This window comes from Anser cygnoides, chromosome 3 (genome assembly GCF_040182565.1).
Source record: "Anser cygnoides isolate HZ-2024a breed goose chromosome 3, Taihu_goose_T2T_genome, whole genome shotgun sequence".
Lineage (NCBI taxonomy): Eukaryota > Metazoa > Chordata > Aves > Anseriformes > Anatidae > Anser > Anser cygnoides.
The window spans coordinates 53,340,194-53,367,718 of NC_089875.1; the positions used below are offsets into that span (position 1 = coordinate 53,340,194).

At 46.8% G+C, this 27,525-nt stretch overlaps 1 protein-coding gene across 1 annotated transcript in view; it reads left to right on the forward strand.

Annotated features, from left to right (window-relative positions):
- Window positions 1-980: 980 nt before the first annotated feature.
- PPP1R14C (protein phosphatase 1 regulatory inhibitor subunit 14C) overlaps window positions 981-27,525 on the forward strand; it is a 52,439-nt gene continuing 25,894 nt past the window's right edge. The window contains 2 exon segments of the mRNA XM_048076937.2: window positions 981-1,174; window positions 1,177-1,370. Coding sequence (XP_047932894.2) covers window positions 1,105-1,174; window positions 1,177-1,370 — 264 coding nt within the window. The 5' untranslated portion in view covers window positions 981-1,104.

Genomic DNA, 27,525 nt, shown 5'->3' on the forward strand with positions numbered 1-27,525 from the left:
AAGCGCAAGTCCTATGAGGAGCAGCTGAGGGAACTCAGGTTGTGTAGTCTGGAGAAGAGGAGGCTCAGGGGAGGCCTTATTGCTGGGGGTCTGCCTCTTCTCACAGATAACTAGTGATAGGACTAGAGGGAATGGTCTCAAGTTGCGCCAGGGGAGGTTCAGGTTGGAAATGAGGAGACATTTCTTCTCAGAAAGAGCGGTCAGGCATTGGGACGGGTTGCCCAGGGAGGTGGTGGAGTCAGTGTCCCTGGGGGTGTTTAAGGAAAGGTTGGACGTGGTGCTCGGGGACGTGGTTTAGCGGGTGACATTGGTGGTAGGGGGATGGTTGGACCAGATGATCTTGGAGGGCTTTTCCAACCTTAATGATTCTATGTCTGGTCAGTATGGCGGGACGTGCTCCCCACGGCCCTGCCCCAGCTCTGGGGCAGTGGGTGCTTCCAGCACCAGGCCCATGTGCGTGGTGGCATGGCTGCTGCCCCCCGTCACAGGGAAGCCTCTTTGCTAACGTGGCTGGCCCCTGTGCGAGGCTGGCAGCTCGCTCAGGTCCCAGGCACGTCTTGGTGAGCATGGTGGGCCGCTGGTGGTCTCACGCAGTGCCCGTGCAGACCCCAATCCCCGTAAAACCGCTGATGCTACAGGGAGGCGAGGGACAGCCATCTTCCAGGGGCCGGCTGTCACAGCACCCGCGAGGCCCTGGCACACTCGCCACTCGGCCTCACCGCCCCGAGCTCACTCGGCGCCGACACCCCGCTTTCCTACCCCCCCGGCACAGGGAAGCCCAGAGCCGCCATCCCCCGCCGAAGAGGACGAAGACGGGGCGGCAGCGGCCCGGCCCCAGCTCGGAGCCGGGCGGGCCGTGCCAACCCGAGCCGTGCCGAGCCGTGCCGCCCCTCGGCGGCGGCGCTGTCCCCGCCCCGGTTGGGGCACATCCCCCTCCCTCCTTCCCTCCTTCCCTCCCTCCCCGCGGCGGGGCCGGCCGAGGCGCCGCGCCATGCCCGCCTTTAAACGGCAGGTGCGGGGGAGCCAGGCAGACGCGCCACCGGCGGCGGCCCGGCGGTAGCGGCTCGCTGGGGCTGGGCTGGGCTCGGCGGAGCGGAGCGGAGCATGTCGGTGGCGACCGGGGGCAGCGAGGCGGCGGCGGCGGGCGGCGGCGGCGGGGGCCGCGTCTTCTTCCAGAGCCCCGCGGCGGCGGCGGCGGCGGCGGCGGCGGCTCCTCGCGGGAGGAGGCGGTGGCGGCGGCGGCTCAGGTCCAGCAGCGGCGGCACCAGCAGGGGAAGGTGACGGTGAAGTACGATCGGAAGGAGCTGCGGAAGCGGCTGGTGCTGGAGGAGTGGATCGTGGAGCAGCTGGGGCAGCTCTACGGCTGCGAGGTGCGGGGCGACCCGGGCCGGGCTCCGCTCCCGCGGAGGGGGGGGGGGGGGGCTCCCCGGGGTTGGGGGTGCCGCGGGTGGGCGGCGGGGCTTCGGGAGCTGCCGGCCTGCCGGAGCGCTGCCGGAGTCGGTGCGCTTCTGCGGGGGGCTGGAGGACAGGGGGCTGTCGACGTTATGCAGGGGAATTAGGGCTGGTGTGAGGCGAGGAGCCGCCGGTGCTTCGCCTTGACAGAGCTCCGTCAGCAGCGTAACCTTCCGGTCCCCACGGTGTCACCCCCGGTGTTCGCTGTTGCAAAGGATCAAGGTGCTCGGTCCGCACGGAGGGTCTCGCCCGCCTTTGCCACCGGCTGATCTCACCCGCCCTCGTTAAATAAAGCCGTCCGGAGCGGGGTTTGGTGGAGCCGCAGGCGAATCTGGCAGCCCCGACATCCCCGGAGCCCGCGGCTCGCCCCGCTGCGCCCCGCAGGGACGGGCCCGGCAGGGCCCAGGTGTGCGCGGGGAGCCCGCAGTAAGCAGGCCTCGGTAGCCAGCGTGCACGTAACCCAAATAAATGCCTAGAGAAAGTCCCTTTCATCTCAGAACCAGTTTATCAGCCAATCTGCCCGAAATGGACTTGCCCTCACCAAAAATGCGCACGTGACGAGTTAAAACCTCCTCAACTATTTATGTCTGTGAACGAAGGGAAGGAAGGGTATAGATGAGTTAAAAATAAGCAGCTGCTGCTCTTCGTCTTGGTGCGACTTGCCTCTGCAGCCTCCTGATTTATTAGGCTGTAGGCTGTGAGGATTTCTTTGGGGCCAGAAGTACGTAAATCGGTTTGCATGAGCTGATGGATTTGTGTTTGCACGAAGCGATAACGTGGTCAGTAGCTGGCTTGCTGCACCTATTGCTTCTGTTTGACTCACGTCGCTGTAACCCCGAGGCCTGTTTGGGCAATGTGTTGTGTGCTTTTGACATATAGGTGGAGTTGGTCTTTACGCAAAAAAAAACGTGTCGTACGTGGGACCAAACCAAGGTCCAAAGGAGCTATTGCTGCTCTTCACAGTATTCAAACAACTGGCTTGCTGCGTGGAAACACTTGAGGAATAAATCCTCTAGTCTTTTCCTTATCGTAGCTGCCACCTCTGACTGGAGCGGAAGGAGGTCTGCATTAGATGGGGGGCTCTCCATTGAGATGGGGACCGTATATGGCTGCATGAAAGGAGCTTTCTTTGATGATTTGCTTTCTCAGATGTCTTTTAGTGGAAAAAAATGGTTTGAGACAACAGGTGAAAACGTTTTTAGCTTTGAAGGTTGAGGGCAAAATGTGTAGGTCGTCGGCTCTTTGCTGTTGTGCTGGAACTCCGTCCAGTGTCACACCGATGGCAGTAGTGAAAAGGTCAAGTAATTAACGTGCTATCAACATTAGGCTGAAGAAGCATGTTGTGTGTAGTGAATAAAGACGATAGCGATTTAATGTAAGATGCTTTGCTTGAATCTGCCTGAATGACTTCTAGGCTTACAGATGCAGCTCTCGTGCTGAAACAAAATCACCTGGGCAGAGTTAGTAACTGTCCGTCGGCAGTTGGGGGGCAGTGTGGGGACTGCTCGCTTCAGCCTCTGTGGAAGATCTACCATGACTTCCTTGATGTGATGACGCTTAAGTTCTGAAACAGCCTGAAATCTTCTGGAATGTCAGAAATAGCCATAAAATTTCTAAACCTGAAAGAGCTAACCGGTGCTAGCTTCTTCTAAAGAGCAATGCACGCCATTCCTGGGAAGAACAGAAATAAGAAAGGAGAGGACACTCGCAGTGCCATATACTGAAAGACTGCAAAAAGACCTGGGCGTCTCTTTGTGGGACTGAGTACATGTAGTTGCCTACCCACTTTTTTTCCATTTAAATAATGTTTTCTACTGAATTATGCCAAGATCTATCAGTAAGTGGACACCTACGGAAAGACTGCCTTTATTCAAAGCTAGACATGTATTTGTAGTCTCTCAAGTACCTGCAAGTTAAGTCAGCTATGTGCTCGTGAGTATGTCTTGGCTCGGTGACAAGGTTTGAGAGATGAGGTTGGGAAGTAAGGAGACAGGTTTGCTTGTGTTCTTTTCCAAGTGAATCTTGGTTTTACCTGTACAGGTTTTAGTTTTAAAAAGTAAATACCAAATCAGGTAATGGAGCTGGGGGAATGTAGTTTAGAAAGAGCTCTTTGAGACTGTTTTTGATGCTGACCACACATATATCATCCAAAGATCAGCTTTAGAAAGGCTGCTTCCCCATGAAGCAGAGTTTAGGGATAAAGACCAGCTGGAATGGTGAAGGATTCCCACAGCAGTAAACTTCAGTGGGACCAGAGACTCGTAAGCAGGATTCATTTGGCACCAGAATCTGTCAGGCTAATGTACTAAGGACGAGTGCTTCAGGTGAGCATCAGTCTGGCTGTTTGCTCCTGGAGCTGCTGTCATTAAAAAATGAAGTTTTATAACCTGTTCACTTTGGTGTCTATGAATGCTAAAACTGAGGATGCAGTCTCAAATTAGGGCATTGAAAATCCAGTGCCTTAATCACAGGACTTGAACTGACTTCAGTGTTGATCTTTACTACGCATCTTGTTTCTAAAAATAGTTTCTCTAAGGATGCTTCATGTTTTGGCCTAAACTCATTATTGGTTACGAGTTGCTACATAACACTGCACAGCACAACTTGCATCATCACTATTAATGATTTGCAACTTGTATGTCAGAATGTAAGTGACGACAGCCTGGTTTTCCAGGTATAGGATCTGCAGTGTACGCTCCCACCAAACTTGTACAACTTTATATATGAGAAAAGCTACTAGATTTGACCCCAGAAACCATTCTGCTTTCCACGTACACCACTGTGCTCGGATACTGCCTACCCCCGAGTACAGCATTTGCTATAGATGGCAGAACGCTGGCGGAATAAGAGCACGGAGGACAGACATATGGACTTTATACAGCATTAATAAACAACGAAGAAAGACTTTGCTGTGCTAGGGGTTTGTTCAGGGTAGAGGCATGGATGATCAAATCAAATGAGCCCTTAGATTTTGGATTCTAAAAGTTGGAGGTAAACTTTTTTCTTCTAATATGAGCTGTTGCTGACCATAGTTGAGATAATCCGCTATTTTATGAGAGTGTGTCTAATCATGTATGGATATCAGTGCTTGGGATATGATCTTGGTTTAGAAGCAACAGGGAAATTATGCTCAAGCTAATGCCTTCTCTGTTCCAGAGCAATATGCACTTATTGTGGGATTCTGTGTTTAAAAATTCAACACACAAGCAAAAACAACTGGAAGAGCTGCCCACAAAAGCCCCTCAAGCATTTTTATTTCAGAGCACAGGGCCGTGCCAGACCCAGGGTTGTGCCAAACTGAGGATTGTTGTCACATAGGATCCTCTTCCACTTGCTGATACGCGGGGACTGCAAGGACAGGAGTGGCATAAAGCCCTGCGCTGGGTAAGGGATTTCATGTTGGCAGGGCCAGACATTGCCGCTGTTTGTTTAAAAAAAAAAGGATATTGGAGGGAGAATGGGAGGGAAGGGAGTCCTTAAGTCTGTTCCTGCACAGGCTGATCTCCCTTCCCCTGGGTGCTCTGTGGATGAGCACCCTCTTTGGCTGTTTTCCTGGAGCTGCTGGGATGTGCTAACAGCAGCAGCTTGTGCCGAGCGTAGCACTGGGGAGTCTGTCGGTCTGTAGGCACTTGAGATTGAACTGCTTGGTGCTAGACGGGAGAAAACAAGAGGAAGGCACTTATCTAGGCTGAAGAGCCAGATCGCGAAAGCAGAAACTTCTGGCCTTCCCTCTCCCCTCCTGCCACACACAAATGTTTTGGCTGCAGTGTTAGAGCTGGTGGCAGGGAGTGAGAGGTGGCGTGAGGGTGGCAGGGAAGGTGTGCTGTCTGCCTCGTGCCAGGCTTCCTGGGAAGGATGGATTGCTGCAAGAGGGGCACTAGTCACTTAACCTTGACATCTGAAGAAATTAGCTGCCTCGACTCTTTCCAAAATGTATTTCAGTACTGAATCCAGTTACAGATGGATGCAGGAGCAGTGCTGCATATGCAGAACGACTAGATGCTGTACAGGGTGCCCCAGGCAAGTTTTGTGAGCTGATGGACTCAACTGCAGCTGCTTCTTTCCCAGCCACTCGGGACTGTGTTCGTGTTCGCACCGCCCTCCTGCACAGCGCGGACCACCGTCCCCAGCCCATCCTGCCAGCGGTCAGTGGCTCGGTGTGCCCGCGGGTCCTGTGTAGCTGAGGCAGTTGCCATGGCTACTGGTGATCTGTTTTGCTCGGGGTTTGGAAGAACACTGAGTACAAGGGCCAAACACTTTCTTATTTTATTTTTTTCCCCCAAAACACACCATTATTTCCAAAACAGCCTGCTTAGTATGCTGCTGAGGCTGCCGTTCAGCAATGTGGACCTGGTGGTATGATCAGGTACTACTTATTCTTCAGGCTACTGTGTGATAACGTTTGAAATTTATTATTCATTTCTCACAAAGCTGTTTGTAAGGAAATCAACTGAATAAAACACCACGGCAACAAACTCGCTGACTGTCTGACTCTTTGAATAGACTTCCTCTAACGTGGACAAAGACCTCACAAATGGTAATTGTGTGTGAACTCATTTCTAAATGGATCCGAAGTGGAAAGAGACTGAGGGGGGTCTGAGAATTAGAGAATTAGAGCTGTTCTTTAAAAAGAAGCATGTCAGTAGCAAGTGTAATAAAGGACTTCTTTCTTCGGGAAAACGGGTATGACAGTCTAGACGCATTGGAGTATACTTAGAGGTTCATCAAATTGTTTCTGTTTCTGGTTGTATCTGAGTTGTTTCATTTGGATGCTTATTACTGATGCCAGATCTCCGCGGTATGAACCTTGGAGGACTCTCTTGAGGGCAGGGATGCTGCTCAACAACCAGAGCAGGTCAAAGGGTTGCTATCATCAGAGACCTCCAAAGGATATGGGCAACACCGGAACAGCAAAGGCTTCTCAAATCATGTAGCAACCATGGAAAGGTATTTGAAGAGTCCCAAGAGTAGAAAATAGAAAGCTCAAAATGGCCTATAAAATGCTTGCAGCTGTAAAACAACCCTCGTAAAATGCATGCTGCTGCTTTCAGAGAAGGAATGGGCTTAAGTACCTGCGAGGGTGCTGAGCACCTGCTGGCAGTGAGGCCAGAGCCTTTTGTCTCTAAATGTGCAGTTTAAGCTCTGATTTGAGGTTCTGAAGACCCTAATCTAGAAGGAAATGTACCACCATTCAGCTACCTTCCTCCTTTTTAAATGCACAATTTTTGCTACATCTCAAGGAGTCCAGGAAAATTATTTTTCAAACCACTTGAGCTTTGCATAGCGTGAATGTCATGGTTCATTGTTTTGTCTTAAGTAGCAGCGATATTTTTGACTTGTAATTTAGAAGCTTTACAACATAAATCTTAATCTTCCACCAGCTATTCCATATCAAGCCTTGTCCTTTCCCTCTCTGTTCAAGATTGAACTGGTCTCTTTGCCGGAGGGGTAGGTGTGGTGGTTTTATGACGAAGCAAAGAAATAATTGATTGCTTACATCACCTTTCATAATTGCACTTCTTATAAACAGTATCTTCCAACTGTTGTGGCTACAGACTCTTCTGCCTTCAGGCAAATTGCTTTACATACACTCAGTGCTTGATTATCCACGGTAACCAGGGTGGGGACTCGGTGGAAGAGAACATGGAAAAATGGTGGATTTAAAAATAAGACATAAATTGTAAACTGCTACAAATAATGCAGCGAACAAACAGCTGAAGTGGGGAGGGGGTGGATCGTTTATCTACCCTTTTCTCCCGCTCAGGTTCATCACACGCTCTTGCTTTTGGACTTGAGTCTACCCTGGATGTGCCTGTACTTGCAGCACAAACTACAGCGTGGATGATCTGTCCCTAGATAGCTGGGAGCTGGTTACTTTGAGCTTTGTTGCAGGACGTGGGACTCGTTGCACTGCCTCGTGCCCCTGTACTCTGGCAGGGCGGGAAAGAAGAGGGTCTCCCCCGTTATTCTCAGAGCTCTGCATGTTTAGAGCTGATCTAAATTGCTATAAAACCAAGTGCCTGAAACAAAAATAGCCTGGTTTAAGTGAGAAAGATTCGTCTTTCATGGCACGTCTGCCTCCTGTTAAAAGGCATGGTGAATGTTTCTAAGTAGGTGTCATATCTAAATAAAAAGATGTTCTACTTGATGTAGAACTTAACTATTGCAATACTTCTGAAATTAGGGTTGTCGCATGCCTTAAATACTCCTCTGTTGATCCATCCATTCTTGTAGCTCTCCCTTTAGATTAGGTGATGTCCATTCACTTGAAGAGGCACTGTACCTGTTCCCATATCCAACCAAAAAAACCCTGGGCAGTTTTGTAATGCATGCTACTATATATAGTCTGCGTGAAGCAGTTCTCTGGGACTACAGGAAATGCTCATAAAAAAAATAGGCTATCGCATCTCTAACTGATTCAGTCTGAGTTATGGTCACCTTGTCTCTTGTCACCACAGGTGATAAAGCAGCAGCAACATCAATCCATTCTTCCAGCAGCCTTGCGTCTTGCCTGCAGTATAAGAAGTCAAAGTTCTCATTTTTCCCTTCTCTTTTTATTTTCCTTCCTTCTGTCTAACTCCAGAAACTTCTATTTGACAGCACAAATTGAGTAGGTTAGACATGGCCATCCATCTATGTCACTGCAACATTTGGCTGCCTGTCATAAAACATTGGCAGTTTCTTTTGCTGCCCCCCAGTGTGACACGTGGAATTATCTGAGTCAAGATTTCCAGAAGTTACTAATGTTGGAGAAGGGGGGGGGGGGGGGGAGGATAAAATCTTAATTTTATGCAGTCTGTACAGCAGCAGTATGACTGTATTTCAAAGGTAGAATAAATTTAGTGTGTTAAAGATCTTCTTGGAACGAAGAACGGTTTGGGCAGAGGTGCACACTGAAACAAATCAAATCTTCTTTGAAGTGATAAGTGTTTAATTCTGAGGCTCACATTTGAATAGCAGAACTGTTACCTTGTTTTTTCCCCCGAAGGAGCATGGTATCTATTCCAGGAACCAGTTCAACACAGTATCTTAAACTGTTTCCAAGGAACACACAGATCACAGCCCCAGAAGGCATCTTGTATCGTTTTAATATACGTGATATTTATCAGCAGTGCAGATCTAGTAGATCTGAACCTAGAGAAAAAGTACGTGTACTATAGATCTTTAATTATTAGAATGTTGATAGCTTAATTAATTCAACGTATAATATGTACGCAGAGCAAATCTAGCACAAAAGACAGCACTTTTTGAAGAGATGTAATGGCAGGTGTCTAAATGGCCAGCTTGTGCGGTGGGAGCTAATCTACAGGTGACAAAACCTTTGGATGGAGAACGCCATTCTGAGTGTGGTGCTAACAATGGGATCACACACTTCAGTCCCGTGTGTTGGACTTGATAAATGCAAATGATGGCACAGCGAATGCCTAATGAAAAACCTCGTATCAGACTGTCTTAATAGGATTACTTTCTAGGACGCAGAATTGGGAAGGACCTCCTGGATCAGAGAGTGTACTTTTTCATTTATAGATAAGCTCTTTGCATTTGATGCCATTTTGTAATGGAGAAACTCAGTTATATGATGTTTCTTTCCAGATTGAAGTTCATAAGTATACCTATCAGGCACTCAGGTTTTTCTCACTTCTGTCATAAATCATAGAAGGCCATAGACAAAAGACTTGTGCTTGCTTGGCATCTTGTCTGGATTCTCACTCGGGTAAAGTTTAAACAGATTGTAAATGCACTTTATCATGTCCTTACTCTGAGCATCACGAGGGCCAAGTGATGGCCACAGGAGAGGGGCAGAAGTATCGAGGCAGTGACTCTGCTGTAGATCACTTATTACCTTACAACAGAGTCTGCCTCTTGACTAGAAGTCCGCAGACTGCAGGAGAAATGTGCTCACTAATATTTCATAGAATTAATTTAGCAATTCTTGGAAAATATATGATGTTAACTGCTCAAGATCCTAACTGATTTCAGCACTTGAGTGATGCCTTCTTTGAAATATATATATGAACTGACTCTAGCGTAGTACAAATGATTCGTTCTTCTTTAGGTGACTGATTATAACATTTTGACGCGTTTACTTTAAGCACAGGGAATTCCTTGAGATTTTGTGACTGGTTGCTTTACATTTTGAAAGATAATACCCAAAACACATATTGCAATTTATGTCAGAAAAGAGCTCCAGATGTTCTGGAATAAATTCTTGGTTCTTCTTGGTTTTGTTGTGCTGCTAGTAACTGCACTGTTTTAGACCTTTTGTCAAGCGGTGTATTTCCAGTTTCAGGTGCACTGAGGCAAACCTGCCCAGTCTTCTCTCCAACAAAACTGACAAAACTTCCTAAGCTCGGTTTGTGGTTGAATTCCTCCTCTTAACATTGAAAACGACTCCTCTCGGAGTGCAGAAACTACTGTGGGGAGTTGTGCAGGCGGGAAGTTGCCGACTGGCTGCCAGAGACACCTCAGCCCTTACTCCAGCCGTCCCTGCAGGACGAGTTTAAACCTTTAGCTAAACACGCTCGTAGATGACTTGCTTGTAGGTATCCACCTGCTATTTGCTTGTCAAGACCAAACGGAGGAGATTTTCTGTAGTGCTTTGAAGTAATTCTGACCACCAAATATACTTGGATGAGGAAGCAGGGCCAGTCCTTCTCTTTGTGATCTGGAGGCTGCCTTGTCTCAGGCTGCCTGCAGTGGAGGCTTCTAGGACCACTTCTATAAAAGAAAGCACCTCAACAACCTCTCCCCTCTGCCTCCTTTTCAGTAGATCTCTGAACATTTATTTCTGTTCATTTTATTTAAGTTGCTGCTAGATTTCCACTTGAAACGTTTATGTCACGATTCCTTTTTTAGCTCTTACTCTGGGTTAGTAGTTTGCGTGTAGCAAGTAGTAGTTTGAATGTAGCAAGTAGAAGAAGGCAGGGCCATGTGCCAAAATACATTTTTGGGAACTGGCAGGCAGAAGGAACAGCAGGATCGCACAGTGGACCCACACGGTCTTTGGCTCCCTTCTCCTGGGGTTTGTTGTCCCGGGCGGGCTAGTCACAGCAGATTATTCCACTCCCTGGATCTGAAGCAGTTTAACAAATTCATTTTAAAGATTCCTCAGGCGGTGCTCTATCTTTGGCAGTCTGGGGACTTGCCCGGGGAGCTAACTGATGTCTCTGGCCCCTCGGGAAGAGGAGTGCCAGCTTTGGAGCATGTTACAACTCCTGCTGATGCCTCTCGATGCTGATGGACCCTGGCCAAAACACATCAACTGCAAGGCCCTGGCTCATCTTCTGCTCAAAATTAGTGTCTGCGGGGAGGCAGAGAGGGAGGTCTAGCAGCCATCACGGTGCAGAGGACACCGCTATGCCCAGCCACCACTTGAAGGAATACGGAAAGCTCTCCAGGTCTCTTGCCAACTGACTTTCTGCAACAGGATTGCGTTGCTCCTGGATTCTGTGGAATGTGAGAGCATTTGTTTTGGTTCCGCTCAATAAAACAGTTTTCCCCCACAGAAGACAGGCTTCTTGTCTACCATGTCAAATCTGGCATGACCTAATACTTCTGACTGAAGAAATACTGGCCCTGAAAAACCGTCTGTTATTCTGACCAATAAGGCTTTAATTGACTGGTCAGACAAAAATGTGGTGAGAAGACCATGACTGTGCCTGATGCTCGATGTACCCATCCAGTATGACTGATGGTGGAAGACAATTTATGCACAACTTCTCAGTGTAGAGAAAATGAGTTCTGGAAACTAACAGATGGTTTCTGCAGGGCCGCTGAAGCTGAGGTGAGGAGGGCTATTTAGAGGCCTCATTATCTCACGTGCTCTTTCCTTGTGTTCTCTCAAGCGTCCTGATGGAGTAATTAATCCCTGAAGTGCCCCAAGAGGCAAACCTGCTTAATTGCACTGCTGTTTAGCCTAAATTCCCAGAGCACAAAAGGCCTGGTGTTGATCCTATTTGGTTGAAGTGTTTCCTTAAACTCTCTTCCTTGGGTCTTTTTCACCTCCACTTTTAGAAGAAAGCAGTCAATCTGTCAGATTTGATCTAGGATGGTGCTAGGTTGTCAGGGGTCATGCTGGGAGAGCATGACACCACTGTGGTCTGACTGAAGGAGAAAACCGCTGATGACTCTCAGGGCTCCTCTGAAGTGCTAGGTCAGTGCTTAGGAACCTCAGGTAGCTCTGTATGAGTTTTTTTTTCCTTCTAAAAGGGAAACAGATCTTCACATAGGATAGAAGGGCAGTTCCAAGCATGGTGTATGGATTCCAAGTAAAGCCCTATTAATGTGGAAATGCAAGGATGAGGTGTGGTAACCTTTAATTGTAGAAAATGCCCTGCATGTTCCTCCTGCGCTGTCTACCTGCGGAGCTCAGAGCACATTCAAGCTTTGCTTCATGTAGCACAGCTTGCCCTTAAGAGCACTTTTCTTCCTAGATGAGAAGTCCTCTCTCCAGTTTCTCTGGTTCACCACTACCTTCTGTGTGGTGCAACAACACGGTATGGGTTTAGCTGGCTTCCCTCTCTTGCATTCTTCACATATGTAGAGTTGTGTACAAATTGCAGGGGAGAATCAACAGGGCTCCCATTATTCTGTGGTGGAGACAGACCCACTACTGCGGATCAGGCAGTGGTGGGGATGTCCTCTGATGGCTGTGTGGAAAAGCATTCCACCTGTGTAATGCTCAAAGTACCACCATATAGCAAGCTCCCGATGGCTTAACTTACTGCTCCGCCCAAGGGTGACTGTGTAACAGTGATTTAGAGTACAACGTGTATTTGCTAATACCAAACTATTTCTGCCTTGTGTGGAAGTGGATGAGGACAAAAAACATGACATGTCCTCCATATCTGCTTTGGAGTGTTTTGTTTAACAAAAGTGACAACCATGCATAGACTTAGCATGTCCTATTTTTATATCAAGAATACAAGGCATTTGCTTTGGAGACAGCACTTGATTTTCAACAAATGTTTCACTGAGATTGGATCCGTGTCATGGGCATGGCTAGAAAGTGCTGAATGCTTCTCTTACTCCTCTCAATGTAGTTTGTGATCAATGCCTCTTCGTCATTTGGCAATTTCACACTTCAGTGATTCCTTTAGACTTCTGTAGAGATACACAAATTAGACAAGAATTCCTTAACCAGCACGTTATGGATATTTTTGGATAAGTTGAAGTTGTTTTGACAGTTCAGTTATGAAAACAGTGAAATACCAATGTTAGTACTCAAGAAGCCTAAACGAAGTTTAAACCTTACCATGACTGGGTGTCAGTTCCTTCTCTGTGCTTACTAATGACACTGCAGTTGCAGAACGCAAGATTCTTTATTTTCTCTGCATAATGAGCAGAGGTTTATTTATTTTTATTTTTTTAAAATTAGGCCTGAATGGAATTATTGATGTACTGTGTTGTTAAAGGAAGCTCTTTTGGGGAAAGCAAAAAGGTATTTTAGGCATCCTAAAATCTTTTTCTTATGATCACATCTTCTCACTAATTTATTTTATTCGGTATTGTGATAGAGAAGATAGAGAGCTACAGCTATCGTAACAGAGGTTTGACTTTTATTATCAGTTATGAGCACCATGAGTTGTAGAGTTTCCAAAATTCAGAATCTTATGGTATTTGGTCTTGTATTTCTTGTGGTGCTTGTTTCCCATAGTTTAGTAGCAATGGCATGAAGCCCAGATAACTTGCTGCTCCACCTTGTGTCTTGCCCACACCTCCACCTGCTGGCTACATCCCCGCTTTTACTGCCTGTGGCTCTTAGGGTAATTTACCCACTTAAATGCATACCACAAGGGCATATCTCCTGCCTTGAGAACTGCTCTAAAATTTAAGTGCATGAGAGAATGGAGTGGTTGGGAACTCTTTCGGGACCCCTTGTCCTAGAAAGTGCAAAGGCTGCAGTTGTTGATAGGGCTGTGAGAAGACAGAATTTCTCACTTCTCCTCCACCTATTTCTCCACTGCAGTGTCAGCAAGTTCTGTTCAGTCCTAAATGCCATGTTTGTCACTAGGGGAGAGCAAATACTCCTCTCTCCCATAAAGCTTACTTTTGTCCATCTGTGTGGTAGGCAGTAGATGGGTATCCACTGTCCCTGAGCCACCTGTTGGCTTATCGGGGCCAGGCAGGTAGGCACTAGAGAAGCAAAGGAGAAAATGGAAAGCTGGGTGGGCCTGGAGAGGCAAAAGTAAGGTAGAGATGGTGGAATGAATATAGCGAGTCTTTGGCAGGCTGCCTGCCCTTCTATGTTTTGCCATGTTCTTTCCCTAGTGAGTACTTCGGGTCGAGGTATGTGGGTAGATGTTTCCTTGCCTGAGCTCTGCTGGCTTGCTTCTGGCAGCAGCTATGGTCAGTAGAAGGTGCCAATTTGATACAAGTAAGTAATTTTTCAGTAAGTTATTTTTATTCCTGTTCCCCCAAGTCCCTGATCCACCTTGTCTCCTTCCATCTTTCTATTCTCCAGTAGGCTTTAAAAGCTCACTGTAGGTATAGTGGAAGAGGGAACATCTGAAATTAGGAACTGTAGGGACAGTGAGATTGACAGTGCTTCTGTTTTAAGTTGGCTTATCTCACTCTAGAGGCTGCTTTTGGGACAAGTGGGTACTGTAATTTTGTATTTCAGGAAAACTTTTTTTGAATATAGTTTAAAGCAATGGCAATATTGAGGAATCTGCAGTAACACTGGAAACAGATTAAAGGAGAAATACTACAATCACTATCAACAGCTGCTGGCCTTCCTACAAATGAATGAGGATATTTGTACATTTAACTCTGAAGGCGTGATGTGCCCAAATGCTTTTAAAATGTTTGTGTTTGGTAACTTTTTGTGCAGGGGGTTTGGGCAAGTGTCTTTAGGGACACTTGTGCAGTTGCCAACTTGCTTGACGCCTACCACTAGCGGGTGAAATGGTCTTCTCAGACTTTTCTGGGCTCACAGATGTTCAGCGAGATAAATTGTTGATGGCGTTTCATGGAACAGCAAATGCAAGGTCCAAATGTCTGAGCTACAAGCTATAGTAAAAACAGAATAATAGACAGTTACGAGCTGATTTTCTGCACCCTGTGCCTCTGAGAGGAATGTTATGAGGCAAATTTTTTAATAGAAGCAATTTTCCACTCGCTGAGCCCAGCTTAACACTTGTTTAATTTTAGTACTCCAGCTATGGTACAAATAGTTAGTGTTAGAAAGCGGTGGTCTTTCAACATTAGTCTCAAAGTGACCTGTTCACCATCATGTTACAGCATCTGCTTTTACTCCAGACTATCACCATTTTCTCATCCTTTGATTTTTTTTTTTTAACCTTTATGAGAAGGCAAAACCTGAACTTTACATGCAATTACTTCCACAGTGCTGAACAGAGATGTGCTTCTGAAACGCTGACTGTCTGGCTATGCCTTGAAAAAGCAGATTTTTTTTCCCCTTCTGATTTTCACTGCTGCATTGTTAGGCATAAAAGCAGTGAAGCCAGAGTGTGTCTGACTGTCCTCCTACACTGGCTTGTCTTTGATGGCGACTCCAACCCCTATGATTGTTTCTTTTAGCACTCATCTGGGTTTCTGCTTCTCTGCTTTGCCAGTGGTCAGTTAGCAAATTGATGTCAAGAAGGTTAGATTAAAACCTAGTCTGGGGATTTCTTCCCTCAAAAGACAAGGTACACAGACAAGGCAAAGCAGGGGAAGGCATCCATGCGTTAAGGCAGGCTGGCTCGCAGAGGAGCTGGGCGCAGAGCGGCTGCCTTACAGCTGTTCTGCTGCTGCGGGAGCCGAGTCTTTGCTTGCTGTCAGGTACGGAGAAGTGAAGAGTAACAGCAAGCAGAGCGTATGTATACAACAAGCGTTGTATGAGGGGAATTAATATATGCAAAGACATGCCCACTTGGCATTGTTCCAGCTTAGTGTTTGAGATGCTGCTGGAAATGAGAAATAGAGTGAAAGCTGGAGGAAAAGGAGCATGAGCTCTTCTCTCCCGATTTAATGCCTTCCCCGCTCACATCTTGTAATGCTCTGCACAGAGCAGCAGCGATGCTGAAGCTGACTCCTGGCCAAAGCGTGGCTCTGGAGCAACAGTCCTGCCTAGCGGGCTGGTCGGTGACAACTGAAGGAAAACCTGTGCACCCATGGAGAAAGCAGAAAGGTTGACAGCAGTCCCGTGGCCTTTTCCACAGTGCTGGCTGGGAGGCGTTTCTGGAGCTTGCCTCTGCGGCTGACTGCAAATACCGTATTCAGTGAGACATCTTGCTTTTCGCTTCCTGTGTTATGCAGCGGTCTCGCAGAGCCGTGCTGCTGCGGCGGGGCTCGGAGCAGCCCTGGGCCTTGTTGCAGGTTCCCAAATGTGCTGGTATGGCACCTGTACCACGCAGGCTGCCAGTACGCAGCAGGGCCCAGCAGCCCGTCCCATCCCATCCCACCGCCCCGCTATGAGCACTGGGGGCACTGGGGCAGCCCCAGCACGCTGATCCCTGGGGACGGGCTGAAGCCAGGCTGGGACGTGGGCCTGTGGTGGGGCCGGGCTGTGGGGAGCTGTAGCCCGGCCCTGCTGCGGCCTCGCTGGGGCTGGGGCTGGTGGCCCTAGGCTGACGTGGGGTCCTGGGTCTAGGGGTGGGCAGGGACAGGCAGGGCTGGCGGTGCCCTCAGGGCCCTGCACTGGGGTTGGTTTGGCTTCTGGGGCTAGCTTGCCTGTGAGCATGGTGTGCTTCGGAATATATTCTTATGAAAGACTTTTAGTTCTGGGTGTTTGTTAAGGCTGTCGGGGTCAAGTGTCAGAAGTTTGGCCTCGTGGGGAGATCTCTAGGTCTGGAAGAGGCTTCGATGTATGGGTGCACGGTGCATTAGAAGCTGGGTTTCAAAGGTGTCCGTACAGACCCAGCTGTTTTACCACAGCCAGAGCAGACACATCACCCCAAGGGAAAGGTGTGTTACACCACTCATTTAATTTTTATGGGAAGACTCATTTCTGACGTGCGTTTGTTCAGCCATGAAACCCATTTAAATGTCCATTTCTGGAACAATATTTCTTCTCTTAATTTGCGTGTATTGCAGCAGCTTAGTATGCTGAAATATTCGGCTTGCAACAGGCTGACAGCACTGAGGGTGAAATAAGGCAAACCCCAGGGCCTAGCAGCGCAGTGTGGAGGCGAGGTGTGTGGGCCTGCCTGACATGGGAGCCCTGACTGCAGTCCTGCAAGGGGCTAAGCGCTGGGCAGAGGTGTGAAAGAGTAAAGATGGTACGAGCCTGAGTGCTGATTTGGATCCAGCATTCCTCCAAAAGTCAGCCATACAGCCCCCTCCTATCACTTTGTCATGGAAGTGCAGTGACAGACAACGCACAGAAGAAGGAAGTACAGAAACGTCCGACTCCTCCAGTTGCATCTTCCTAAGCTACAGTGTACAAACAGACCTGCAGAGATTTCTGCAAAGATTCATGTAGGTGAGGGAAGAAGAATTAAACTGGTTGGATAGTACTTTCTTTGCAGCAGTGTAAGCCAGCCTTGGCTGCTGCTGTGTTAATGGTGCCTTAAAGAAAACTATCAGCATGCTAATGGCAGCTTTGAAAACAGAAACTTACCCTGCACCATCCCATTCATCTCCAAAGAGATGGGCATTTCCAATCCTAATGGTCCATTTAACTGCCAGTATTAAACACACATCTCAAGAAAAATTATATGCAATTAAACAGGAAGAAGCCTGTTAATGTAACATCATGGCTGTGTGACTGAGGACAGTCAAGCATCTTCAAGTCAGATTTTAAAACTGAGGTTAGCTTTAGTTCAGCTCTTATTCGCAGTATTTTATTATTCCCAGGTAAATATTTACACTGCATTAGTTCTAAAGTGCAGTCAGTCTCAAGTGCTCAAAGGTTAATGAACAAAGCGTCAGAAATAAGGGCTAGCTAAGGATTTCATCCACGTCAGAGATGAAAATGATCACATTGTGACTTGCCCGATGTCACACACGCTCCTTGGTGAGACGTGACTGTAAGGTTGTTAGTCTTTCCCATCTAATTGGAAGATGACCTTTATTCGCTATCTGTAATTCCTGTTTCCAAAATGTGAAGCTCTTCACTCTGCCGGAACAAACTTAACTGTGAGTGGTAAACTTTTGCAAGCCCTGGGTAGTAGTCTCGCAGTGTCTGAATGAATTTGATGTTCAGCTGGATGTTTCTTCTGCATCCCGGGAAGCCTCGCGCGTAAACCACCCCCAGCTGCAGAGCAGGTGGGCTAACCTGGGTCGCTAGGCCCGGAGCACTTGTAAACAGCGTGGATTGCAGTGCGTGTGCCCGGGCACTTCAGTCACGTATGCCCGTTGCTAGGACTGCCGGTGTTTTATTCCCAGAGCTTTCTGCTGCGGCAAGCTGAGCTGCTCCTTGTTCCCCAGTGAACTGGGGGAACTTGTTTGTCCTTGGGGCATGTTTTGAGGGGGCAGGGAGGAAGATATTGTGGGAAAGCATCAAATGACTGAAGTTGCTGTAGGGCTCTAATCAAAGGGCTGTGATCATCAAAAGGTGGAAGAGCACCAGCCCACGAGTAAGCAGCACTGGGGGATTTGCCTGTAGTTCCAAATAGGTTGGGAGTGGAGCACCAGGGTGCTTGGTGCACTTCTCGTGTGGTCCGAGCTCACTGGGAGCAAGGCATGAGCCAAAGCTGACTGTGCCAAGCATTTAAAGAAGGCTAGAATAGTTTCTTATGGAAAGAAAAAAAAATAGTCATAGAAGAAAGATACCACTGCCTTGGCTGCTGGTGCAATGTAAAGTTGCTTTGATGTAAAACTTTGGCCCAGTGCTCAAAACAACTCTATCACCTGAGCCAGATTGCCAGGTTGAACGTGTATGTAACACAGGCCATCAAGCTGTGCTTACCAGGGGACGCGTAATTTTAAACTGCAGCTTTAGTTTATCCTCACTTGTTCCTCTGTGTAGGTTGAATCTTCCTTGTAGTTTGGAAGCTGTGAACTATTATTTCTCCTCGGCTATACCTGAAGTATTTAAGTACTTATCACATGAATATTCACTATTTGAGTGTATATCCTGGACTGTCTTTAAACTATAAAAAATAGTTCCCCCTTTTTTCTACGTACAGACTTTTGTTTGTTTGTTAAGAACCACAACATGGAGAGACTCAGAAATTAACCTGCTTTCCTAACTGTTTTTGCATAAGTAGTTATCCAGAGCTGCTTCTGAAACCACAGCAGGAAATGAGTTCTGGTCTGCCTTGAAATGGAGTGAAACTGATGTCCCAATTTTTCTAATTAAATACATAATTGTTTAATCCCTTTGGATTGGAAAATGGTGTTGCAAGTGCATGTATTTCGGTTTTGAATATTTTTGTGTTACAAATCATCTTATGTTTTGGCTTGTCTTTATTCAGCAGCAGATGCCAAAGGCATAATATGAAGGATATTCAGCATTTTTAAGATGGAGTACATATACGAGTACTCCTGGCATAGCTCACCTCCTGCTTGTGGCTGTTGGTAATGGGGTTTTTGAACAAAGGGGAACTGGATATGTTTAATTTTAGCAAGTGGTGACAGATTAACCCTCTATTCCATATGGGAGTTAAAGTCCTTTCTTTTCACAAAATGCTCCCTGGGTGCTATGTTCTGCTGTGCTGAAATGCCCAGGTGATGGCTGCTGCGCCCATTCTGTATTCAGTAGATTTTAGCCTGTGAACACTTATTATGGAAGGAAACATTGCTTATTATGAGTGTAGGATTTATTAGGGTCCTGCTTCCTGTGCTGGGCACCATGTGTGCAGAAGTGGGCCCTTTGTTCCCATGTACCTTCTGCAGGCCATGAGGATGGGTTCAAGTGGGTTGCTACATCCTCAGCAGGTTTGGAAGAATTTGAGGATTAAAGGTAGCTGTTTGGTAGCTTTGGGTTATAATGAGAAAATGGGGTCCTCAGAAAAATACCTGGATGTAGCTGCTTAAGAAGCATCTCAACATTTTCCTTTATTTTCAGAAAATAGCCATCCCTTCCCAGTCCTTTATGCCGTCTTTGGGCTGGCATATAGGAACAGCCAGGCTGTCCGAGACCCTTGTCAGCAGCGAGTCAGACATTTCTTAGGCTGTTGCTCTGACACTGGAGTTTAGTAAACGGGGAGAGAGCAAGGTTGCTGCTGTTCCTGAGAGAAGATGCAGTTTCTGACCATGTAGGAACATCCTGAAAGTGGGGAGGTGAACTTTAAACTCTGCTTTCGCTGGCCATTTGGGTGACCAAGAGGTCTGGTAGGGAGTGAAGGCTGGCGCACAGCTGGTCATACCACCTGTGTGGGCTGGTATCACCCTGTGCCACCAGCACCTCTTCTGAGAGAGCCTGAGAAAGGGCTTGCTGGAGCAAAGCTTGCCTTTGGATGCTGCATATGTGCAGAGCCCAGCTTCCCTTCGTTGGAGGAAAAAGCCTATCCGGGAGGCTGGATTCAGGCCAGTTGCTGTACAAGAAGCTTCTCATGCTGCTCCTGCATTCTGGCACGCTCGGTCTCCCTGACCAGCTCTTGGAAAATTGCTAGTGTTTCTTTAGCGTTGGAGCATGTCAGACTACTCACCCAAACTTTTAATTTGAAACTGGGTATTCTATTTTTAGCCACAGCCTGAAGTGGTTTTCAAAATCCACCTGTCACTTTCATTATCCTCTTTCCTTTTTTTTTTTTTTTTTTCCCCTTGCTCATTGATAAGAGAAAATACTAAAATGTGCATCCCTTTTGGCTTGTGGCTAGTGTGGTATGCTAACGTACTTCAGAATGCATAAAAAGTGGGAACTTGGGTTTTACAGAAATCTGGTAATGTAGGTTGGACAAAGAGATATTGCATGTAATCATGGGGAATCCTCTGAAGCTCAGTCTTTTAATTTGGGAAAGAAAGAGGTCTTTGGACTACCTGAGCACTGACACATTTCCAGTTTTAAGAGGGTCCTCTTCTACTCTGGAAAGTCTTCGGAACTGGTACTACACGATGCTTAAAAGCTGAGCAGGAACAGATTCTTTTTATGGCCATCAACACTTTTTGCAAGCTCAGAATAGCTTGCTGAACCCATTCAAATATAAATCCTGAAAGCTGCTTCTCTGGCCAGTACCAGTTTGGATTGCAGCTAGAACAGGGTAGTTGTATCAGGGGCACTGAGTGTATTTGTTTCCATTATTAAGCTAAAATGGCAAACCAAAAGTGCTTGGCAGAAAATCTGTGTGTGTGTGCATATGTGACTTCTGCCAGGCTAACTTTTAAGCTGCTAGCATCTAGCAAGGGAAGAGCTTTATTTGGGCACCTAGGAATCGAGACATGAATCACAGGAAGCCCAGGCTCCCTGAGATCCACAGCTCCCTCGCCTGTGTCGTTGTTTCTGCTCTGTGTAAGAACAGATGTAAGGACTCCGACCACAAATGTGGTATGTAGCCCTCTTTCGAGTAGCTCCTATGTTGGTCTCTGACAGACCAGACATATATCTGCTACTTTGAAACCAACAGTTTATTATTTTCCCTTCCCTTCCCTTCCCTTCCCTTCCCTTCCCTTCCCTTCCCTTCCCTTCCCTTCCCTTCCCTTCCCTTCCCTTCCCTTCCCTTCCCTTCCCTTCCCTTCCCTTCCCTTCCCTTCCCTTCCCTTCCCTTCCCTTCCCTTCCCTTCCCTTCCCTTCCCTTCCCTTCCCTTCCCTTCCCCCTTCCCTTCCCTTCCCTTCCCTTCCCTTCCCTTCCCTTCCCTTCCCTTCCCTTCCCTTCCCTTCCCTTCCCTTCCCTTCCCTTCCCTTCCCTTCCCTTCCCTTCCCTTCCCTTCCCTTCCCTTCCCTTCCCTTCCCTTCCCTTCCCTTCCCTTCCCTTCCCTTCCCTTCCCTTCCCTTCCCTTCCCTTCCCTTCCCTTCCCTTCCCTTCCCGTGTTGACTTTGAAGTGCATGTTGTCCTAAAGAAAATTACCTGTTAGTAACAAGTCAGACTTTGATGTGAAACTTGTTTTCAAGCTAATGTCATCATCTGCATCTACTTTGCCGATGTGCCATTTCATTGTCAACGGGAGTCATTGCTCTTTGTGTGCCACAGTTTAAAAAACAAACAAAAGAACAAAACAAACCACCTAAAAATAGCCTCAAGCTCCCGTGGGTCCTATACTTTGCCCAGAGTGCTAGGTGAGCGCTCTTGTTCCATCTACAAGAAGTCCTGTAAAAATCAGCCGTTTCAGGATGCATTGGATGTAGTTTGTGCTGAAATCTATTTTGTAACTGAAATCTTTTAGAGTGGGAAACAACAGAAATAAGAGAAAGGAGCAAATGGAGCTTCCTCTCTTACCTCTTTTTCCCAGAGAGGGAAAGGGAGTGCCTGACTTTGATCTTACTCCCTTCCTTCCACCTGGTTTTGCATGCATGCGCATGCAGTTTCATGTCTGAAGACTTGATTATTGTCTCTGGTACCCCTGGAACATCTCCCATTTGAGAAAACCTGTAGGTGGGAACAGAAACAGACCTGTGAGAACCTGGAGGGATAAAGATTGTAGGAATCTTCCTCATGAACATGTTTGTGCCCTTTTGTGGCCTAGGTCGCCTGCAAAGGAGCTGAAAGTCTACTGAAAGACTTTATTTTGAATTCACTGGAGTTAGTTCCTTATCTACACCCCATGGCATAGTGATGTTACGTTTTCTGTACATCCTTCACTGCCACACAAAGTCTGAGGATTTAAATGTGTGTGCTAAATACAGCGTGTCAGTGAGAACACTGCTGTTCTTGGAAATATTTATTTTAAATTGTAATGTTCACCTGCTTGACATTTTCTTCTCCTGCACTTCCAATCACATCTTTGATTTCAAAGGTGAAGTTGTATGAGAAGAATGTGAAACAGCATGAGAAGAATGTGAAACAGTCAAGTCTTCGACTAAGGTGTGCTAATGCAAAAGAGCTACGTTCTGCTCTAGGAAGTGGAGCAGAGAGGATGCTCAGGTAGTGTTACTTCCTCTTCTTGGTGTCTGCAGGTAGAAAACTATTTTCTACAGAAAAGGACTATTGCACTATGTCGAGCAAATTAATTAAAATCTGTCCAAGTTAACAAGTTAATCTTGTTAAAATCCATCCATGTTAATGTTTAACGGGAGGCAGCTAAGGCTTTTTTTCTTTTTTTCTTTTTTTTTTTTTGGCACTGAAATTAACGTTTGTTGGGTGGTCAAAGCAGCCAGCTGGTAGTGCCCATCTTTAGAACTTTTGATGTGTTTCTTTTAAGCTGGTAGCAAAAAAGTTTAGTTTTAAAATGCGGACTAACAGATGGAAGAACTAAATGACATTCATTGTGATTTGTAACATGTCTCTTTTGGCTAAGGAGTATGAGCAACACCGGAGCCGGTCTTTAAGACAGCCTGTCCTTAGTCTCATGTCCTGACTCAACCTTTACCAAGGTACACGGGATAACTTTATCGAGATATGAAGAAGGGCATTGTCTCGGCTCTGCTGGACTAGGGTAGACTGCTGTGTGTATGTTGCCTTCAGGGTCAACAATACCAACGGTGAACTTCAGCTTCTCCCATTCCAGGAGGATGCAGGTCTTCCATGCTGGTATATGAGTAAGATTCATCTGCCCTGAGACAGACCTCTGTGCTATAATTGCTTGATGCTCCCTTTTTAGTCTCCTTTTGTTTACAGTAGATGGCAGACATCTGAAGCCAGGCAAGAGAAATCTCAGCTTGTGAGTCCTGGGTGTTGGTTAAAAAAAAAACACAAACCAAACCAAAAAAAAAAAAAAAGAAAAGTTTTGTAGCTGTGCTTTAAAATGTAGCCCAACACAAATTACTTTGATTAGATGAAGGTCTCATTCTGGAGGACGGCTGCTCTGGGTTAGGTATGACTACACACTAAGTGGCTTCATGTGCACGTGTTCTGCCTGTCCCACGATCGGCTGGTTTATTTGAAAGCAGGGAAGATGACGAAAGGGGAACGCTAACCTCCAAGTGCTTCCAAGACGGAAGGCAGTGGAAGGAAAAAGCAACACACAAGGATGAGTATTTGAAGTTTGAACCCAGGTAGATTGCTTGAATGATTCCTTGAAAGTCTGCCAGAGGCTAAAAACTAGCCAGCGTTGTCCAGAAGGACGAAACCCACGCTGCTGCAGCCTTTACCTGATGCTGCACAAGCTCGTCTAGCTCCTTGCTGTAAATAGGTTGTGTTGGCTGAGTCTGAGACATAGAAAGGTTGAGCCCACATTATACAAGTCGTAATTTACAAAAACAAAGTTGATCTGCCTCTTGACAGTTTAATTTCTCTAGCCAGCAGCTCCTGAATGATGCCAGCAATTGCAAACTCCCCACGATTATAATGACTTTGGTGGCTGCTGCAGGAGCTTTTGTCAGACCGAGCAACTGATATTAGAGCCCTACTGTGACAGGCGCTAAGTTAGGAACATAGATGAGAAATAGTCCTTCCTGAAAAGGTGGTGCTGAGGGGTCTGGTGATGGTGGCTGTAGTGTACCCAGGTGAGCTGGTGTAAGAGCCACCCAAAAGCTGTTGAAAGCTCTCATTGAGGTGGCTGGCCGCAAAGTAGCGTGCTAAAGATGAGGGGAAGGACATTTTGGAGTCGGAAAAGGTTCAGGGTGGCTGAAGGTTTAACCAATCGTATTTTGCTTGGGAAAACAAAGGCTGCCTTCTAAAAGGAGACTTCAAGAATTTGCCTTTCGTGAGCTCACCGAGGCGGGGGCACCAGCTCACCGGATACCCTGTCCGGGCTCTGTAGCAAAGTTTCCAGTTTGCCTGTAAAGGGAGACTTTCAGTTCCTGTAAATATAAGCGTTAAATTGCGATGAGGAATAACATCGACCAACTTCTAACTGCTGTATTTTTGCAACACTATTTCGTATGTTCTGGGGCCTGAAAGACACATTTCAGCTTCTCATGGTGGTTTACAGAGAACTGGACTCAAAACCTTTAAAACCTAGTTGCTCTTAGACTCCTGGTGTAGAGGTTCAGCTGCTTTAATGTGAGGAAGCAGAACATTCTTCAGATAAATGGCAGCTTATCTTGCTCGGGCACTACAGAAATACCAGTCCCCTTATTTGATGCTTCACTTCACGGCAGCTCTGGGGAGCCCCAGGGCTGCCAGCGTGTCGTGTTTAGCTGGTTGAGTCTGTTGCAGCTGGGATTAGGGCTGTCATAACAGTGCACGATGCTTTTTTCCTCAGGTGAAATGCAGGAGTTGACCTGTAGCACCTGAAGGCCTCGAAGGAAAGCCTGCCCTCGTGGGAAGTGGCAGGGGAGGGGAAGGCACGCCGTTGTCAAAATGTGAACGCTTGTCTCTGGAGATGCCTCAGAACAAGGCCTCCACGTGAATGGCTCTGGGTTAGTAGGCAGGGAGACCTCTTTAGGAGGCACAGATGGGTTGTAGCAGAGCAAAACAAGGCGCAGTGATGTGCCCTGCCAGATCCCTTCTACTCCGGCCTGACAAAGCTGCTGCTCTGCTGAACCAGACTTCAACTCTGCTTGGTTGTTTTTTAAGAGCATCTGTCTTCATTGTGAGGATCAAAGTGCTATCTGGAGGTACATGAGAGGTAAGGTGTCTGAGGTTTGTTTCACAGTTTAAGTGTGACAACAACTTTTTTTGGTGAAGAGCAGAAAGTACTTTGAAATTTGCGTTGTCAACCTGTTCGTTCTTTTCAATAAGGCTCGTGCTGTGCTGGTCTCCCTGCTTGAAATTCAGTGGCAGAGGGATTAATATTTGACTTTTATCCTAGCTGTCTAAACTTAAGTGCTATGCTTACATATTATTATTTTTTAAGATGCAAAACAGCTGATTGCACAAATCGGTGGTGTCTCAGCGTACTGCAGATGGTACTGGCTATTCTCACATTTCTGTGCTTTTTAATGAATTTGAGCATCTTTTAGGATGGAGCCTGGAGAGCTCTAAGCTTGGGAAAGTTATTTGTTTAATCTTTATTCTTTTGGTGCCAGCATTTCTAGGAGGAGGAGCGAAACTGAGATTGCTGAGACTTAGCTTAAAAATTTTGGAACTATCAGAGAGCTGTTTTGTGTCTCTTTATAATAGCTGGCCCTGACAGTTTAACAGAGCTTATTGACCATCTGCTTTGTCTAGTTTGCCACATGGCAGAGTACAAGTAAGCCAAAATACTGACTGCAGAGTGTATTAATTAAACAACTTACTTGCGAACACTGTCAGGATACTAAACTGATTGATATTACGCATTTAACTTTGTCCTTTCCTTTGCTGCAGTTGCTGGATATGGAGCCAAAGAACATAAGATAAGTGGGGAGAAAAGAGGTGTTGGGCTGTACGTCGGAGTCACTATTTCCCTCCTCGCCCGCTGTCTTCTGTTACCCATTCTCAACAGATGGGACACGGAGTATATTACAGTCTTGTCCCCCTGCTGCTCCTTCTGACTGCTGCTCTTTGCCTCTCACAAAGCTGGCAAAAGCAACAGCTGTTCCTTAATTTCTGCGTTTGAAGGCAGGAACATAGCAAGGGGAGGGGGGAGAGGCTGAAAGACTTGTCATCTTGCCTGTACAGGACTAGAGAGAAATGTTGTCCTTGCCTCTTTTTCAAGAGCCAGTATCTCTTCTGAGAAGAACAGATTTCATGTTCTTCGGTGTTCATGCTTCTGGAAATTCAGTGTGCCTTTCTCCGAGGTGAGAGCAGAAGTTCGGAGCTTGGTTATGCGGGCATACCTAGCTGGAGGAACCTGGCTCTGGGCTGCTTGGTAGCGTAACTAATTCTGCTTAAAGGCACGGCCGCCTGGGAAGGCAGTTTTTGAATCCAGACTGTGCTGGTCGCAGAGACATACAACATGTTCTCTGAAACGGCTGTGGCAAGATTTTGGCAATATCCAACAACTGTCTGCATGATCGAGGAACATGCTGTAGGTAGAGTCTCTGCAGTTAGAAGCTGAATCCTGCCTAGCTTGTTGTAATGAACAGATGGCTCGTTAATGTGCTCTGCCGTGCTACGGCAAGCAGCAGTGCTCCTTCAAGGCCTTGCTACCTGCACCTTCATTGCAGAATCTGTGTGCAGATTCTTTTTCTTCTGGTAGCTTGCTGTAACAACAGGTAACTGTTCATACGTGGATTTGTGTAGGCACATATTTGTGGTCTGTTAATAGGCTTCTGAAGGACTGGTGTGTATATGTGTAGACTGTGTATATAGTGCGCTGTGGGATGGCATAACATGAAATAGTATGGCAGTTCAGTATAACGTCAAACTGAATGAACTACTGTTTGGCTATATGTTTAATATACCAGAGCTGCTGGAAATGCTTTGCATAGTAGGTAAATAACTGTAGGAGAAAACTGAAAGACTGCTGTACTGGTTGGGATTCTGTCTGAAAAGCGGTGTCTAGTCAGCCGCAGACAAAGCCCCAGCTAAACACCTCCTTGTTTTGGCCTCAGGGATCTCGATTCCAACCAGGAGCATCCCTCTGACTGCATTTTGCCTTCAGGAGTTGCAGAGGATCTTTGATTTACACGAGTGCTTCGTGCCCGGGGCAGTCCTGCTGTCTGTTATCCTGACAGAAGCAGGAAGCTCTTTGAGAAACGGGATCTCGAGCGTGTATGTGAGTTCTCTCCTTCCTGGGAAGTGCTGAAGCTTCGGGATCCCTCCTAATAGAGGGTGCTCCTTCCGGCATTTAGAGGACACTTGAGAAAATTGCATTCCCCTTTAAACCTTTTTTTTTTTTAAAAAAAAACTTATATAGTGTTAATTAGCATATTTAAGAGTAGACTATTGCTCTTTTGTTAACTTGAAAACCTGAGGATTATAGCACTTCTGCCAGGGCACCAACTCGGTAAAGAAGGGCTGGGCTTGATGTGGCTTTTTAAAAATAGCCCTTGCCTGGAGCTGTATTTCAGTCATAGGAAACACTTTTAGTAGTTGTTTTCTTTAGCATGTACGTGGGGGTTTGCTACTAACAGGGAACAACATTTAGCTGTGTTCCTCCTTCAGCAGCCTGTTGGGCATCTTTCCCTTCGGCTCAGCCCAACTACAAATTCTTTGCTCTCGGTATTGCCAGCCTGTAAGTTCATTTTACTTTAAGGCCCTTGGCAGTGCTGGGCTTGCAGTTTGCCTGCATCATCTTTCAGCTACGGTGGTTTGCGAGGGCTAGCAGCTGTTGCAACAG